Source organism: Selaginella moellendorffii, unplaced genomic scaffold, assembly GCF_000143415.4.
Source record: "Selaginella moellendorffii unplaced genomic scaffold, v1.0 SELMOscaffold_84, whole genome shotgun sequence".
Lineage (NCBI taxonomy): Eukaryota > Viridiplantae > Streptophyta > Lycopodiopsida > Selaginellales > Selaginellaceae > Selaginella > Selaginella moellendorffii.
The window spans coordinates 563,662-578,679 of NW_003314345.1; the positions used below are offsets into that span (position 1 = coordinate 563,662).

Here is a 15,018-nt window from a genome sequence, read left to right on the forward strand (position 1 = left end):
TTAGTGTGTTGGTGACAGTTAATTCAGGCGCAAAATCTGGATCTGTAGTAGACACAGCCGCATTGACGACAGTTCAGGTGATATTTAAAAATCCATACCTTGACTGACATATCATTGAGCAGCAAAGTCGTGATACGACAAAACGACGAGCATGATTCCAAGCGTACAAACTGTCTGGGGAAAAGCGAAGGACAGTTTTATGGCCGGTTTGTTTCTTGAAGTGTTTGTTTCTCATCTGCTTTGCTGTCTAAAATGTTCACTTTTCGTACAGATTCTGAAATGGAGGGTTGCCAAGTGTTCGCTTTCTGTATCTGGCTTTCAAGTTGTAATCACCTGCACATTAGCGTAAGCGTCATATATTGCCGAACAACTAACTATTGCAATCTTTTCATGGATGGTGAAGCAGCTGTAGTGTTCTCTTCTCCACATCACCACGACTTATTTGACGCGGTTTATGCAAAGATGCAGACGGCTGTGACGGAAATCTCAATGACAGTCACGACAAAGATCTTTTCAATTAAATCTCTTGTGCTTTCTGCTCAGCCGTTTGCAGCCGATGCTGCAGCATCTCGTAATTGTTCAAGCTGGGGATGGATTTCATCTGGATCTGCTTGCTGGTTTTGGGGATGGCGAGAGCTCAAGCACAAGGTACTAAATCTCTCTCTGTACACAAAGTTCTGATATATTTCTTCTTGTGCCAGTTTGTCCTCTAAACTTCAGCTCCGTTCGCTACACTAAGCTCGACAGCTGCTCGTCGGAACCGGACAGTGGCTTGGAGCCATCCGAATGTTGCAAAAACGCTTTGGTCTACTTGTCTCGAGTGATTGCCGTCTACACCAACCAGACAGGAGGTTCCTCATTGTTTTTGAATGAAACACTGAGTCAAGCTTGTTGGGAAGCCACACACAGCCTGGACTTGGGAATTAGCTACGACTACTGCAACTTCGCGCCACCCCGCTATACTGCTTACCAGTTACCCTGCAACTTCGGTACCATGGGCGAGCTGCTGGGTAACTTGACAACGGCACAGGTGACTTTCAATGATGTCCTAAGCTCTTGCACGCGGCCCCGAAACGATGCCGGATGCCTTCATAACTTCTCGACTAGCGCCTTGGAACTGGCACGCAACCTCAACGATTCGGTGGATAACTGCGCAACCTCTCTCCTTGTTGGCGTGATCAGCAGAGATATCTGGAACGAGTCTTGGGCCAGCTTCTTGACTCAACTGAGTGTGTTTGGTAAGGAGCTTACAGAAGCGGACTCTATTTCTGATCCTTGCGTTTCCTCTTTATCAGGAATTCTTTCTTCTCCCAGCCATAAACGAGGTACATAATTCCGAGTTTAAGTTTATGATCCTCATAGCCTTTTCTGTGCCGTGTGCAGAGGTAGTATTGGAAACGTCGTTGATATTTGTCTGCAGCTTTATAGCAGTTGGAGGAGCTCTCGTATTGCTTTCGTTTTTTTGTCGGAAGTATGCATCAAAGAAGGAATCGGACAAAATCGGGTCCAGCAGCTTCGAAGGTATCGTCAAAAAAATAAAATCAGCCAACCTCATGCTGATTGTGCGTCGTTTATGTAACAAACAGAGCCAAAGGACCAAGGCAAGTTGCTGCACACTGAACTTTACAGATTTTCCAGGAAAGAAATCTGGAAGGCCACCCGAAACTTTAGCAGTGAAAACTATCTTGGCTCAGGAAGTGCTGGACTGGTTCACAAAGGTGTTCTTCCCAGCGGACAGCTTGTGGCCATCAAGCACATCGACAAAGAGAAAAAGGCGGACACTTTCTTCCAGGAAGTAGAGAGCTTGTCCAAAGTGAGACATCCGAACTTGGTGAGCCTCCTGGGCTACTGCCAGTCCTTTGAGGGTTATTACCTCGTGTATGAGTTTTGTGCCAACGGGAACCTGTGGCAATGGCTATTTGGTAAGGTAGCTTTTTTCATGGATCGTTTGCTGATTATTTTGCGTAGGAGACAGACCTCCTCTGACATGGGAAGAACGTCTCAATATTGCTGTCGGAAGTGCTCGAGGACTGTTTTTTCTTCACACCAACGTGGGAGGAGCAATTATTCATCGGGATGTCAAGGTTTGGAACCTTCTTCTTTGTAGCTTCTGCGAAAAGAGCTCATCTTTGCTTCTTCTTTTTCTATGCAGCCAACCAACATACTTCTCAATGACAATATGGAAGCCAAACTCTCTGATTTTGGTTTGTCAAAGTTCATAACGATGGAGGAATCGCACGTTTTCACAGAAGTCAAGGGAACATCTGGCTATCTGGATCCGGAGTACATGTCAAGGGGGCAGCTCACGCTGGCGAGCGATATCTATAGCTTCGGAATCGTTCTCCTCCAGCTTGTTTCCGGAAGAAGGTCGATTGACTTTGCTCTACAACACCGTTACTCACTCGTCAGAGCTGTAAGTGGAAACCACTTCACGCAAAGTTCGTTACCTTTTCTTCTTTTTCAGGCCCAAAGAGTTGCCGAGAGAGGATCAGACATCCACAAATTCGCTGACCCGCTGATGGATAGGAAATTCTCAGCCGCTGCAGCTCTAAAAATCGTGGAGATCGCCGTGTTTTGTACCGCCCAGAGCAGCTACGATCGTCCAACCATCAAGGAGATCAACGAAACGCTCGAGGCAGCCGTGAAAACATCAAAGGCCGACTACGTGAGTAGAAGTTTTAGCTCTTTGCTTGATATACATAAGCGGTTTTCTCTCTTCCAGGAGTTGCAAGATAGCAGCAGGACGCATTCATCACCGTCTAGGACAACTCTCCCTCTCCCTCCAAATCGAGTTCTTCCGAGGTAAGCGCCATAGATCTTCGCATTCCCAGTATCTTTTGCTCACATTTTTGTACAGGTTAACGATCTAATAAGAGTGTCCTACTTAGCGCAAAGATACTGTACCACGTGGGGGAATAGTCTAAGAATCTATTGCCGAGGTCGTGGGTTCGAATCGCATCGTGGCGAGGATCTGGGCGATTGATTTGCTTGGGCCCAGGGGAAAGGCATACTCTAGAGAGAAATCCCATCTCTAGGCCTTGATCTTGGCACGATCGAACCACAAAGGGGGTCCCAATTTCAGCGTTTTCTCTCGCGACGTGGAGATTTCCCTTGAATCTTTCTATTGAGCGCAAAGTCAATATACGTGTTGTGAGGTCTCCCTCCTCGCTCTCTCTCTCTCTCTCTCTCTCTCTCTCTCCTATACATTTCTTCCATTCCTCTCTCTCGATCAGGTACTACTTCTAATCCTCGATCGCCCCACTCGATCGATGGGGGCTATGGATGTCCAGCCTTACGCGCCAGAATCCAGCTACAATTACCCGCGGCACTACTTGCCCAATTCGCATTCCTATTCCTATGGCTATGCCGGCGACGACGCGGACGATCGCGGGCAATCCAAGAGGGCGGCCAAGACGAAGAGAGGCGGATCCCTGCGGCTTGCGAGCCTGGGGTGGAATTCCAGCGATCCGGAGGCAAAGAGGAAGCGGCGCGTCGCGGCGTACAAGCGATTCGATTCCAGGAGGCGAGTGGGCGATTCGGTGAAGAGGGGCGTGCGGTGGATCAAGATTAGATGTTTCCGCCTGTGCTACCGCTGGTGGTGATCGAGCGGGCGAGCGAGAGCTAGAGAGAGAAGGAAGAACCCTAAAAACAGAGCATCCGCGAAAACGAAATGTAAAGACTCTAAAATAAAATGTGAAAAGCTTTTAGGGCTTTCTAATGTTGGGAGTTCTTGTCCGAAAATTAGATAAACAAACGATCAGCATGTAAGTGTGTTGAGAGATCCAATCAGATAGAGCTTTTTTCTTTTTGTTGTAGGCTGGTAATCGATCGATCCCATGGATTCGATCCCAGCAGTATAAACTTGCAAAACTTGGTGTGTTCTAAAGGATATTTGCCGCGAGGCGAGATAGCAGTAGCAAGCGTTATCATCGTCTTGAATCTTCAAAGTCATTGATCACATTGATAAGTTCTTCTTTTTTCCCCTTTTGTGAAAACAAATGTTCTATAAACATCTCTGAAGTTAGAAATATCTACATGAAAACTCATCGTTTTGCGATATTTATGATTGACCCTGCCGATCTTCTTCACCCCGTTCGATTTTGAAGCCTTTGTTTCACCAGTGGTGCCAGCGACTGCACAACATCGATCATGAGCGGCCGATAGTCCGCCTCCGGTTGTATGCACATCGCAGCAATTGCCGCCACCTTTACGTAGCCACACAACAAAATCAAAACCTTGTCAAGGTATTCTTTATCGAGAAATCACCTGGATGAGTTCTTTCATGGAGTACTGCCCTGCCAGAGCCTGATCCACCATGCCCACCAGCTTATCCCTGTCCGTCAACCTGGGAAGCGCCTGCAAAGTTCCACATAAAATGTGATGCAAATTGCTTGAGTTTCATGTCGAGAGCCTACCCAAGAGACAAGCACGCCTTCCCCAGCAGGTCGTTTCATATCGACTGGCACACGGCCAGTAAGAATCTCGAGCAACACAACTCCAAAGCTATAAACATCGGATTTCGTTGTCAAGTGTCCTGTCAACACATACCTGGACAAGACAAAATCACCCAAGTGAGAAAAACTAGTGAAACCACAATGGAAGAATGCTCCAGTTCATACTCTGGAGCAACGTAGCCATGGGTTCCAAGAACCCTGGTGGAGACATCGCCGTTCACTTTGTTGGATCCCACTTTGGCCAGCCCAAAGTCCGAGAGTTTCGCGTTGAGCTTGTCGTCGAGGAGGATGTTGCTACACTTGAAATCCCTGTGGATTATCGGTGGGGTGACGAACTCGTGCAAGAACTCGAGACCCTTGGCAGCATCCAAGGCGATCTTGAGCCTCGTCGTCCAGTCGAGTGGAACAAAGCCATGGTCATCGTCTGATAGAAAGAGAGATCAAAGAATCAAAGCTAAGTTCACGCACTCTGTACCGTCCGGATAGAGATGCTGCTGGAGATTCCCTTTGGCCATGTATTCGTACACGAGTAGCCTGTGCTCGTCCTCCGTGCAGTAGCCCAGCAGCTCCAGCAGCTTTGGAGCTTGGACTCGGCTCAGCATCTCGATCTGGCAAAACCCATCAGTTTCTTTGGCATGAATTCCACGATCGATCGATGAGAAGATTGAGTACGTAATGGATGATTCAAGCACGAGGAATGTGGGAAGAATGTGATATACCTCGACACGGAATTCCTCCTCTCCCTGCTTGCCCTCGAGATCGAGCTTCTTGATCGCCGCCACCCTCCCATCCGCGAGGATTCCCCTGTAGACGCAGCCAAATCCACCACGGCCGATGATGTTGCGCTCGCTAAAGCTGTTCGTGGCGATCTGGAGCTGGTGGAAGGAGAAAGGCTGTGGTCCAGGCCGCTTGATGGCGATGTGATCGCGCTCCTCTCCTCCGGCGCCGGAGCAATTGTTTGGAGGAGGGGAGATTTGGAGAGTTAGCAGCGATGGAGGCGGCAAAACGGGACGAGGAGTTGGGGATGGCGAGCTATAGGAATTGTTGGAGGAGTGATTCATAAGCATACACTCTGTGGTGCTCTTGTCCGACCCTGTGGCAAATGCGAACCGATCGATCGATCAAAATCTCTCACGAATTCCTGGAAAGAAAAACTCTAAGTACATACGCTGTGTCATGAAATCCTCTGCCGCAGTGAAATCCCCCCTGCTCGTCCTCCTCCTCTTTCTCCTGTGCGAGATCTTCTGGTAGATGAGAAGGAGCAGCATTGCAATGGCGGCGAAGGACGAGATTCCCAGACCCACGGCCAGCATCGTCGTCGTCGTGAACTTCTTCCCTGCTTGGTCGTGAGGCTGATCACGATACTCCTGCGCTAGATCATGCGAGGATGGACTGATACTAGGACTAGAGCTTTGATCCATAAATATCAATCCTCCTCCTTCCTCCTCTTCACTCCGGAGCAAAGCAATTACGATCAATGCCGCATTCTTCCTCTTCCCACCATAGTTCTCAACGTCCTTCCTGGTATGAAAGGGAGAGAGGGGCGAAAGTGGAAGATGGGCGAGTGCGCAGTGGAGGGAAGAAGGAAGCTCTCCGAAAATTAAATGCGCGAGGTACACAAGGACTGGGCGAGCGTCCAAGTCCACCCCGGGTTTAAGACACCAGCCAATTACGCGAAGCAAGAAAAGAAAAGAAAGAAAAGAAAGCGGCTAGAACGCTCGAGGCAAGGTGGATGGAAGGACCACACGGCGGATGAAATCCAAATGCTCCAGAGCTAGAAAAGAAAGGAAGAGGAGAAGAAAAGGCTGTGGGCACTGGCGATCTCTGGCATCGCGAAAGCAACAAGAGCAAGGCAACAAACTTTTGAGATGGAAGTGACGCTTCTCTCTGTCCTGGTGGAATCGAATTCGAATGGGAAGAGATTTGGAAGCTCATGGAATTGGATCAAACAGCGCGAAAATTCCCCACCATTTTTTACTAGTTTTTCTTTCTGGCGCTCTTCCCTCCCAGAAGAAAAACACGCCACCATGCACATGGAAGAAAGATGGAAGAAAGCATATTTAATTTTAAATTCGAATATCCCTGCATGACGTGGCGAGATCTCACTGGGCGAGCCCGATTCGCGGCATATGTCCCCGCCGTAAGAACTGGACTTCCCACATGCCTCTGGATTGACTCTTCGCATTTCTTCGCGTTTTTTACTCTGGTCTTCGCGGTTTTTTACTCTGGTCTTGCCTCCTCCCAGATATCATATACTACTTACAACAAGATTTTTTTTGGTTCCATTTTTTTTTCTCTCCCGGGATCTTAGCTCAGTAGCGCCATCACGTAGCAAAACTGTTACTTTTGACAAGGCAAGCTCTTGGATCTCACTTCCTCCATTGTTTTCTCGAAGAACTTCGCCATTGTTTTGTCAAAGAACTTCGCTCCTAACATGTGCCCGAGTTGCCTGGCGTCCAGAAAAGAAGAATGAAAAGAGCTCGCTGCCACTGCTACCACCGCCAGATTCTCCTCCGTGGATTTATACACATATTCAAGTCTTTTGCAGCCTGGTAGAGAATATTGTCAGGACGATAGCATAGCTTACAAGGCAAACAGCGCATACCTGAATGACAAGTTCGGTGTCAATGTCCTCTGGAGCTTGGAGCTATCGCCAGAGTTTCCAGAAAGCGCATCGGAGATGAACTGGAGTTCCTGACGATGGAAGGGCTAAGTAGCAAAGACGGAGGTTTGGATTTTTCTACTCTACCTTCAGTCCTGAACCAGTAGCGGATGCCGATCGCTCTAGACGTGCTTTAGGCAGCGGAGGTAGCCCCTGCAACAACGAACGAAAAGAAAAAGTTAGATTCCAGTTACAAAGGTCCAAGAAAAACCGAATTTTCTTGCCTGTAGAATGCTGTCGACACCGCTAGCGGGCTTGGCTTCACCGTTCTGCAAACTCAAGATGGGAGAAATCTAGATAGAGATGTCATGTCATCCTCACGCGCAACAGTTTTAATAAAGGCTACGTACCCCAGGCAGTTCTTGGCGCCTAGTCTCTTCCCATCTCCTTGCAAATTGACAAAGCAAGATAATCCCTTGGTTTGTAAAGTCCTGTAGATCATACTTTACTATCAAAGAAAACAACGAAGAAAGTGAAAGACAAACCTGCTTGGTTTGTACATCGTCGAGCTGATTGCCCAAGCCCTCGACAATTTGTTGTACAGCTCCAATATCCCCGCCAACACGAGCCACATCTCCACGAATTTCAAACACCTGGCCAGTAAACTCGTTAGCAAGATGTGCAAGCTACAAAGGACGCGCTTCCCCAACCTCGTTCTTTATCAATCCCTGAACCGCAACACTGTCGTCCAGAGTTTTCGAGACCGAATCAATCCGTGAAGTTAGATGCCGTTTCGTTGCCTGTGAGAAAATTATAGAGGGTCACGGACGATCCAAACTTACCGTAACAGCGGCCGAGACTTGATCTAGTTGCTTTGACACGCTCGCAACCACATTCGACATGTTTCGACGGGTGACATACATGACATCCGTCCATGACCAGCCCTGCAAGCAAGCAAAGCTCAATCAAAAGCTTCTTATGCTCGAGAAAGTACTTGCCTTCCACCAAAAGTATCCATATCCAGCAACACCAATGACGAGCGCAGGCATGGCGAGAGAGGAAAGATTACCTGCATAGAATTCCAAGTTAAAACGCGTGAAAGAAACTACTCTCGATCATACTTGACTGCCCAGAGGTGCCAGGAGCATTCACAACCGTGATGTTCCTGGAGCCAGCTAACTGTCTTAGATCGTTGGTCAAGCGCTGGACCTACAAACAGTGGAAAAATTCAGCAAAGAAGAGATTTTTCTTTGTCACATACTTGCTGTGCCAGCGTTTCCGTCACTTCATCCTTGTCATCCTCTTTCAAGTGCTTCGAGAAAACCTGCGATTGCAAGGACAAAAAAGGAAAACACGAATTTGCCACGCCAATCCACCAAGAACAGCACTAAAAACCTTGCTAAGATCCTTGAAGAAATCCGAGAGCTTCCCATTCTTTATAAGAATCGAGCCAGTCATCCCTGCCAAAGACGACGAATCAATCAATCGGCCGATCACAGCTCCAGCGCCGGGGCGATCGATTACCTGCTCCAAGGAGAATGATGAGCTTGGATGTCGCCATTCCGGCCTGCACTGCCATCCAGCAAGGCGCTCGATCGATAAACCCTAAATTGCCATTCGCGATTAGGTCAAGCTAAGAATTTTCAATGCTATCCCCTTCATCGTGAGCCGTTCATTGAGCTCTGGCTATGGCGTCTTTAGCCTCCGCCTTCTCGGGCCTCTCTCTCGGATCTTCGCGCTTCTCCGGCAGCGATGGCGCGCTCCAGCGCCGGAATCGATTCCTAACGGCGCCGGCGAGGCTGCCGCTCTTCATCCACGCCGCGCACAAGAAGGGTACCGGCAGCACCAAGAATGGGCGCGACTCGCAAGCGCAGCGGCTGGGCGTCAAGGTGTTTGGCAGCGAGACTGCCAAGCCGGGATCTATTATCATCCGCCAGAGAGGAACTAAGGTAAGAGCGCTCTCTCCCTCGATTGGATTGATTGATGGATTTAGCTCTAGAGAGGAAAAAGAAGCGCTAATTCTGTGTAGGCTGCCAGTTCCATCCAGGCAACAATGTAGGACTGGGAAGAGACTACACGATCTATTCCCTGATCGATGGAGTCGTCAAATTCGAGAGGCTCTGGCCTGACAAACAAAAGGTAAGTTCCTGTTCGTCGATTGCTCGCTCTCGAGGTTCCATAGCTTGTTCGATCTCTGTTCGTCCAGGTGAGTGTCTATCCCAAGATCGAAGTTCCCGAGAATCCCAACAGCAGGAGAGTGAAGAAGCGCGACCACTTTCGAGCGCTTCGCGTGAAGAGAAAAGCGAAAGAGCAAGCCAGAGTTGCGCGGCTCGTCGAGATCTACAAGAGACCAGCTCGATTCGCGCAGCCTCCGGCGATCGCTGTAACTTCAAAGCAAGACGAGTAAAGTTCTCACAGTTCTTATAAGAAGCTTACCACGGTCATAGTGCCGCGATGTGTACAACCAACATTCCTGGTGGAAAGAAAGGAAGAACAAAAGGAAAAAAATTTGCATCTAGAAGAGATCCTTCTTACAAGTACATGGTTGCCGGATGTTATTCTTCACGCAGCAGGCTGCCTCTTGGCATTCGTTAAGCGTCGCCGCCTCTCCTTTTTGCGAAGAAGGCATTCTCCACACCAAGCGGAGAAATCCCTCTGATATTTTTTGAGCTCGCGGAACTCAGAGCTAGCAGAAAAAACGAACTTTTAGAACACTGCTCGCAGAAAAAACAATTTTTTTTCTTCACTCACCTCCTGCACCAAAGGATCAAGTTTGTTCTCTGGCCGGAAGTGATGGCTTTCGCACCGTGTCGATGGCGTCCGGCATGTAGGATTGCTCGGCCGGGGACGTGAGAGTATTCCAGCATTTCCTGCGGGTGATGCTCAATCAAAGATATCGAACTCGAGTGAACTCCTCGTACCTCCGAGCGAGCTTCTCCGTTGACGTGAGCATCGCATCGAACACCGCGGAAGAACAACTCGCCGCCATCGAATTCCTTGCCGAGGCACACGTTTAGCGTAACTTCGGAGTCGTCCACGTGAAAACCTGAAGTAAGACTCATGTCAAATGCTACAATTCATCACTTTCACTGCTCACCAAGATCGAGATCTCCCCCAATACTGTATTCCACCACAAAGCCATGGTGCGTGTCAAGTGTGGCACCTCCAACGTTAAAAAAGAGAACTGCGACAAAGACACGACTTAAGAAGACTGTAACCACAAATGTTCCTGACATACGTGCTGCAAACGGACGAATAAACTTCATCATCAACTGGTCCAGCATCGTCTCCATGCCGATATCGTCCAGCACAGCTCCATAGTTGTTCATGGTGTTGGGCCGGAGCACACTAACTTTGACCTCGTGTGCCCACTTTTCAAAGTGCGCAACCTGCGGAAGAACAAAATTAAGCCGCAACTAAAACGATATGAGGTAAAACACACCTCCTCTAAGACTTTCGAGCAGAAGCCGGGCTGGAGCATGGTAAACGTAAAAACTCCCGGAGAATGCTCGGTAAGGATCTCCCTCAAGGCCGCCTCGGAGCCATTCTCGACTGCCTTCCTAAAAGGCTCCACAAAGATTTGATCCGGGTCTAGAGTGTAAAGATCCTCGTGAAGACGCTGCCAGCACAAGCTCAACTTTAGATCTCGGAAAGAACAAACAAAAAAGGAACAGTACCTTATACTTATCCTTCACTCTATCCCTGTACTCTCGATGCTTCTGGATAGAATGCTGCGTAAGAAACCACGGAGATGAAACAAAAACAATTTTTTACCCTGGCACGCTCTCCATTGGGACGATACTTGACGAGAACACGATCCATAAACGCGAGCTTCTTGTCCCTGGGAGCCGTGAGCATATGCGAAGGGAGGTACTGCTCCATAGTGCTGTAAAGAGAGGGCGGGTACTCGATGTTGACGAGATCATCGTAGTTGTCCGGGGCGTGTGAGAGATTGGGCTCCTTGAGAAGGCGAGGAATCACCCGCTCCTTGCTCTCGTTGGCCAGGCCATTGGGATTGTGCTTCCTCTTGTTGTTGGGATGGGCATCGGCGGCAGCTTCGGCCATCTCCCATACAATGCCTCCAAAACCCCAAAACCCTAATGATCGCACAGCGGGAAGATCAAGCCCGACCTAAGGAAGAGGAGGAGGGAGCGCGAGAGATCTCACCTTCGCACGCTACGCGCGCACGGATTTGAGCTCCAGAAGAGGAGAATCGACCGGAATGCGCGCAATCTCACTGAGCACGCGCCATGTCTGTCACCTCCCAAAAAATCCCAAATGCCCTAACCCTAGACACTTAAGAGCTCTGTTTTAAAAGCCACGTGGACAAGAGTTTCGTCTCAACGGTCGGATCGCTTTCCGTATATTTAGATTCCGACGGCCGGGATCCCCGCCGTACGCACTAGTCGTCGTCTAGATCAATGTAGTTCGTGTTGGTCGCCACCAGGAACTCGCAGGGGTTGCCGTGATCGATGAAATTCGGCTCGAGGGCGTGCTGCTGATCGCTTGAATCGGTCTCCAGCAGCGATTCCCCCATGGGCGTGGAGATTTTCTCCAGCATTGCCACGCGATCTCTCAAAAATCTGACCAAAACAAGGATGTATCGATCACTCAAATCAAACCAATCGATCTAGCGACAGCCACCTGACTTCCGCCAGGAGCAATCGCTTGTTCTGCTTGGCGCGGCGGAGGAGCGCAGTGATTTCCAAGCTCTCCTGGGCGATCCATCCAGAATTTCAATGGATTCCATCATCGATAGCGAAGAAGATCGATCAAACCTTTTGTAGCTCCGCGTACTCTTCCTCCAGCGTCGCGCATTTGTCCATGGATGGATCTTTTTTTCTCCCCTTCTCCTTTTAAAAGCCCTAAAGGTATATGCGCGGGGAATCTAGGGCGGTCCAATGATCGTCTCTCGTCGCCTTGCTTCTTCGTCTTCGTCTCTCCTCCACCAGGTAGGCGAGAGAGAGGGTTTAGGGTTTATGCTCCATCGATCTCTCCATCCATCGCGCTAGCTGATCCACATTTCTCTGTGCCGCTGCTAGTCATGGCGGAGCGGCGGCGGAGCGAGCGCATTGCAAGCGCGGCATGTCAAGAAGCTCCTCCAGGTCATTCTCACGGAGGTCTGTGCTCGATTCATCGCTCTTCTCCTTCGGTTTTGAGAGATTTCTTCGATTTTGGCAGCCCGTGGATCGGCTGGGGGAGGCTGGAGACATTGTCAAGGTTTCCGCTGGCTATGCGCGGAATTATCTTTGTCCACAGCTCAAGGCCATGCCTGCGATCGAGAAATACGTTAACTTGGTCAAGCAAAATCTCAAGGTAGAAGAAGAAACACTGCTCATGTGGATTGATCTCTCCTTTTCTTTTTTCCAGTTCTTTCCACCAACAGTCGCCAAAGAGGACGAAGAACAAGCCGAGAGACAAAAGCAGGACAAGATCCAAAGGAGGGACATCGAGAGAATGCTCCATCGATTCGATACCCGTGGCCTGGTACATCCACTCTCTCGTTTCCTCATTTCTTTTTGTGTAAATCTTTTCCCAGGTTCTCTACAAGATCATCAAGGATCCCACCACACTGCGATTCCCCGTCACTGCTCGCGACTTGGTACCCGAGGTAATCCAAGCACCACTTCCAAAAAAACTCTCATCTAAACCATGTATGGATCGAAACCAGGTAGCGAGGCAACTCCAGATCGAAGTGGTGGAGCGGCACTTCGATCTCCCGGAGCCGCTCACGCAACTCGGCCACTTCCAAGTACCAATCCGGCTACCACCCGACTTGCCACTCCCGGGAGGTAAGCGCACCATGTTCCTCAAAGTGAGAATTCGCAGGAAGAACTACCTCCACGACCGGGTCTATCTCCCACCAAAGTATCCAAACGGTGCTCCTCCATCCAAGAAACCCAAAGACTAGAAATAAGCTCTCTCTTTTTTCTTCACATAAATCAAACCATATTATTTTGATGATCAAAGCCACAACGTTTACAATGTTTAACGTTTAAGCCTACTATATGTTGATATCATTCATTCTATGATACCAAGCTTTTAGAAACTCCGAGCCATCGTCTAGTATCCCGGACCCGCGACTTCTCCTTCGTTCTCGCCATCGTAGCCGCCACCGCCACCACTGCCCGACCCCGACCCGGATCCATATCCACTGCCTCCATTTCCACCATAGCCAGATCCCGAGCCAGTGCCAGCGCCGGAGCCGGAGCCATAGCCACTCCCTCCATTTCCACCAGTTCCATAGCCAGAGCCGGAACCAGAGCCGGAACCGTAGCCACTTCCGCCACCATTTCCCCCGCTCCCATAGCCACTTCCAGTTCCAGAACCAGAACCATGGCCTTCGCCACCTTTGGCACCTTCGCCATAACCAGAGCCAGAGCCAGAGCCCGAGCCATATCCACTTCCAGCACCGTGTCCCGGAGCATATCCATCGCCACCTTTGGCACCCTCGCCGTAGCCAGAACCGGAACCAGAGCCCGAGCCATATCCACTTCCAGCACCGTGTGCCGGCGCATAGCCGTCACCACCTTTGGCACCTTCGCCATAGCCAGAGCCTGAGCCTGAGCCTGAGCCATATCCACTTCCAGCGCCGTGTCCCGGAGCATAGCCATCGCCATGTCCCGGAGCATAGCCATTGCCGTAACCAGAGCCGGAACCAGAGCCCGAGCCATATCCACTTCCACTTCCAGCACCGTGTCCTGCACCCGCACCAGAGCCATAGCCGCTTCCACTTCCAGCACCGTTTCCACTGCCACTTCCACTCCCATAGCCGCTTCCACTTCCAGCACCGTGTCCCGCGCCACCTCCATAGCCAGAGCCGGAGCCAGAGCCACTTCCAGAGCCACTTCCATAGCCGGAGCCGGCGCCAGTGCCTTTACCATATCCCGAGCCACTTCCACTTCCAGAGCCAGCTCCATATCCGGTCCCAGCACCGTAGCCTTTACCGGCGCCAGAGCCGCTTCCACCACCGTAGCCAACTCCAGCGCCGAGTCCAAGCCCGGCACCCGAGCCACCACCTACGAGTCCGTCAACCACGTTGCCAACTCCGTTGCCTACATGGCGAGCAATGTCACCGAGCAGACCGTCGGGTTGAACGCCAGCAGTGGAAGCCGGGTGGCCGGGCTCGTGGTTCTCCGTGTGGATCCCACCAGTGTGACCAGGAATGTGGTTGTCCGTGTGAGCATCACCGTGACCAGGCTTGTGGTGCTTCGACGAGAAGTCCTGATGACCAGGCTTGTGGTTGCTTGTCGAAACATCCGCAGCTACAGTGGCAAAAGATTGAGCGACGGCATCACCGTGACCGGGCTTGTGGTTCTCCGTATGAACTCCACCAGTGTGACCGGGCTTGTGGTTCTCCGTAGAAACTCCACCGGTGTGACCAGGCTTGTGGTTCTCAGTCGAAACTCCACCGGTGTGACCAGGTTTGTGGTTGTCAGTTGAAACTCCACCAGTGTGACCAGGCTTGTGGTTGTCAACGTGAACTTCTGGCTTGTGATTGTTCGTTGACGCGTCCGAGTGACCGGGCTTGTGATTTTTCGTTGACATCTCTCCCGCTGTCCAATACGGCGGTATAGCTGCGTCAGGCTTGTGGTTCTCTGTGTGAAACCCACCGGTGTGCCCGGGCTTGTGATTGTTCGTCGACACGTCCGAGTGGCCAGGCTTGTGATCATCTGGCTGGACCACGCCATGCCCGGGCTTGTGGTTCTTCACGGAGCCTCCAAACTCAGGGTGATCGTAAGAGTCTGCATTGCCAACCAACGTCTTGTCGCGAGCTTCAGCAACCTGCAGGACGAGGATCGACAAGAGACAAGTTAGCACAACAATCGGCTTGAGTAGCTCCATATGATCATGCAGAACAGTAGCGCAGCCAAGATGAACGAGAGCCGAATGAATAAAAATGAGACAATGAAACGAGAATGAATGCTAGAAACCAGCAGCAAGGATAGTATATATAAGGAA

General features: G+C 50.3%; 8 protein-coding genes across 10 annotated transcripts; 4 read left to right on the forward strand and 4 right to left on the reverse strand.

The window, feature by feature from the left end:
- The first annotated feature begins 25 nt into the window (after nucleotides 1-25).
- Nucleotides 26-3,713, forward strand: LOC9651934 (probable serine/threonine-protein kinase PBL22). The gene is made up of 13 exons (XM_024661607.1): nucleotides 26-77; nucleotides 123-206; nucleotides 272-345; nucleotides 407-648; nucleotides 702-1,238; nucleotides 1,296-1,325; nucleotides 1,384-1,521; nucleotides 1,587-1,922; nucleotides 1,969-2,084; nucleotides 2,153-2,413; nucleotides 2,465-2,665; nucleotides 2,723-2,802; nucleotides 2,858-3,713. The coding sequence occupies exons 4-13, from the start codon at nucleotides 591-593 to the stop codon at nucleotides 2,868-2,870; spliced, it is 1,770 nt and encodes a 589-aa protein (XP_024517375.1). The 5' UTR covers nucleotides 26-77; nucleotides 123-206; nucleotides 272-345; nucleotides 407-590; the 3' UTR covers nucleotides 2,871-3,713.
- On the forward strand, nucleotides 3,270-3,602 carry LOC112341493. The gene has a single exon (XM_024661684.1). It carries the CDS (start codon nucleotides 3,270-3,272, stop codon nucleotides 3,600-3,602), a length of 333 nt encoding a protein of 110 aa, XP_024517452.1.
- A 197-nt stretch (nucleotides 3,714-3,910) lies between the features above and the next one.
- On the reverse strand, nucleotides 3,911-6,377 carry LOC9651867 (probable serine/threonine-protein kinase PBL7). Its single transcript, XM_002987820.2, has 7 exons — nucleotides 5,623-6,377; nucleotides 5,174-5,547; nucleotides 4,930-5,062; nucleotides 4,620-4,878; nucleotides 4,416-4,548; nucleotides 4,267-4,356; nucleotides 3,911-4,205 (listed from the first exon to the last, which is right to left on the reverse strand). The coding sequence occupies exons 1-7, from the start codon at nucleotides 5,873-5,875 to the stop codon at nucleotides 4,086-4,088; spliced, it is 1,362 nt and encodes a 453-aa protein (XP_002987866.2). The 5' UTR covers nucleotides 5,876-6,377; the 3' UTR covers nucleotides 3,911-4,085.
- Nucleotides 6,378-6,494: 117 nt separating this feature from the next.
- LOC9651935 lies at nucleotides 6,495-8,706 on the reverse strand. 2 transcript variants are annotated; one of them, XM_002987821.2, is made up of 13 exons: nucleotides 8,581-8,706; nucleotides 8,452-8,516; nucleotides 8,318-8,380; nucleotides 8,178-8,265; nucleotides 8,055-8,125; nucleotides 7,899-8,000; nucleotides 7,767-7,856; nucleotides 7,602-7,709; nucleotides 7,467-7,547; nucleotides 7,341-7,409; nucleotides 7,204-7,269; nucleotides 7,060-7,139; nucleotides 6,495-7,003 (listed from the first exon to the last, which is right to left on the reverse strand). In XM_002987821.2, exons 1-13 carry the CDS (start codon nucleotides 8,633-8,635, stop codon nucleotides 6,988-6,990), a joined length of 954 nt encoding a protein of 317 aa, XP_002987867.1. In that variant the 5' UTR covers nucleotides 8,636-8,706; the 3' UTR covers nucleotides 6,495-6,987. The 2 variants fall into 2 exon arrangements, with proteins under 2 accessions (XP_002987867.1, XP_024517379.1); XM_024661611.1 differs by having other exon boundaries at nucleotides 7,060-7,148.
- Nucleotides 8,686-9,486, forward strand: LOC9651936 (50S ribosomal protein L27). The gene is made up of 3 exons (XM_002987752.2): nucleotides 8,686-9,005; nucleotides 9,094-9,195; nucleotides 9,263-9,486. Exons 1-3 carry the CDS (start codon nucleotides 8,745-8,747, stop codon nucleotides 9,461-9,463), a joined length of 564 nt encoding a protein of 187 aa, XP_002987798.1. The 5' UTR covers nucleotides 8,686-8,744; the 3' UTR covers nucleotides 9,464-9,486.
- On the reverse strand, nucleotides 9,445-11,346 carry LOC9651868 (uncharacterized PKHD-type hydroxylase At1g22950). Of its 2 annotated transcripts, XM_024661610.1 has the most exons (10): nucleotides 11,224-11,346; nucleotides 10,831-11,153; nucleotides 10,734-10,775; nucleotides 10,499-10,675; nucleotides 10,295-10,445; nucleotides 10,154-10,240; nucleotides 9,978-10,102; nucleotides 9,808-9,926; nucleotides 9,592-9,742; nucleotides 9,445-9,529 (listed from the first exon to the last, which is right to left on the reverse strand). In XM_024661610.1, the coding sequence occupies exons 2-9, from the start codon at nucleotides 11,119-11,121 to the stop codon at nucleotides 9,619-9,621; spliced, it is 1,116 nt and encodes a 371-aa protein (XP_024517378.1). In that variant the 5' UTR covers nucleotides 11,122-11,153; nucleotides 11,224-11,346; the 3' UTR covers nucleotides 9,445-9,529; nucleotides 9,592-9,618. The 2 variants fall into 2 exon arrangements, with proteins under 2 accessions (XP_024517378.1, XP_024517377.1); XM_024661609.1 differs by lacking the exon at nucleotides 9,445-9,529 and having other exon boundaries at nucleotides 9,540-9,742.
- A 566-nt stretch (nucleotides 11,347-11,912) lies between these two features.
- Nucleotides 11,913-13,025, forward strand: LOC9651937 (50S ribosomal protein L9). Its single transcript, XM_002987753.2, has 6 exons — nucleotides 11,913-12,008; nucleotides 12,099-12,176; nucleotides 12,238-12,372; nucleotides 12,427-12,543; nucleotides 12,596-12,667; nucleotides 12,728-13,025. Exons 1-6 carry the CDS (start codon nucleotides 11,958-11,960, stop codon nucleotides 12,965-12,967), a joined length of 693 nt encoding a protein of 230 aa, XP_002987799.1. The 5' UTR covers nucleotides 11,913-11,957; the 3' UTR covers nucleotides 12,968-13,025.
- LOC112341472 (hornerin-like) lies at nucleotides 12,978-14,964 on the reverse strand. The gene has a single exon (XM_024661608.1). The coding sequence runs from the start codon at nucleotides 14,899-14,901 to the stop codon at nucleotides 13,120-13,122; it is 1,782 nt and encodes a 593-aa protein (XP_024517376.1). The 5' UTR covers nucleotides 14,902-14,964; the 3' UTR covers nucleotides 12,978-13,119.
- Nucleotides 14,965-15,018: the final 54 nt, after the last annotated feature.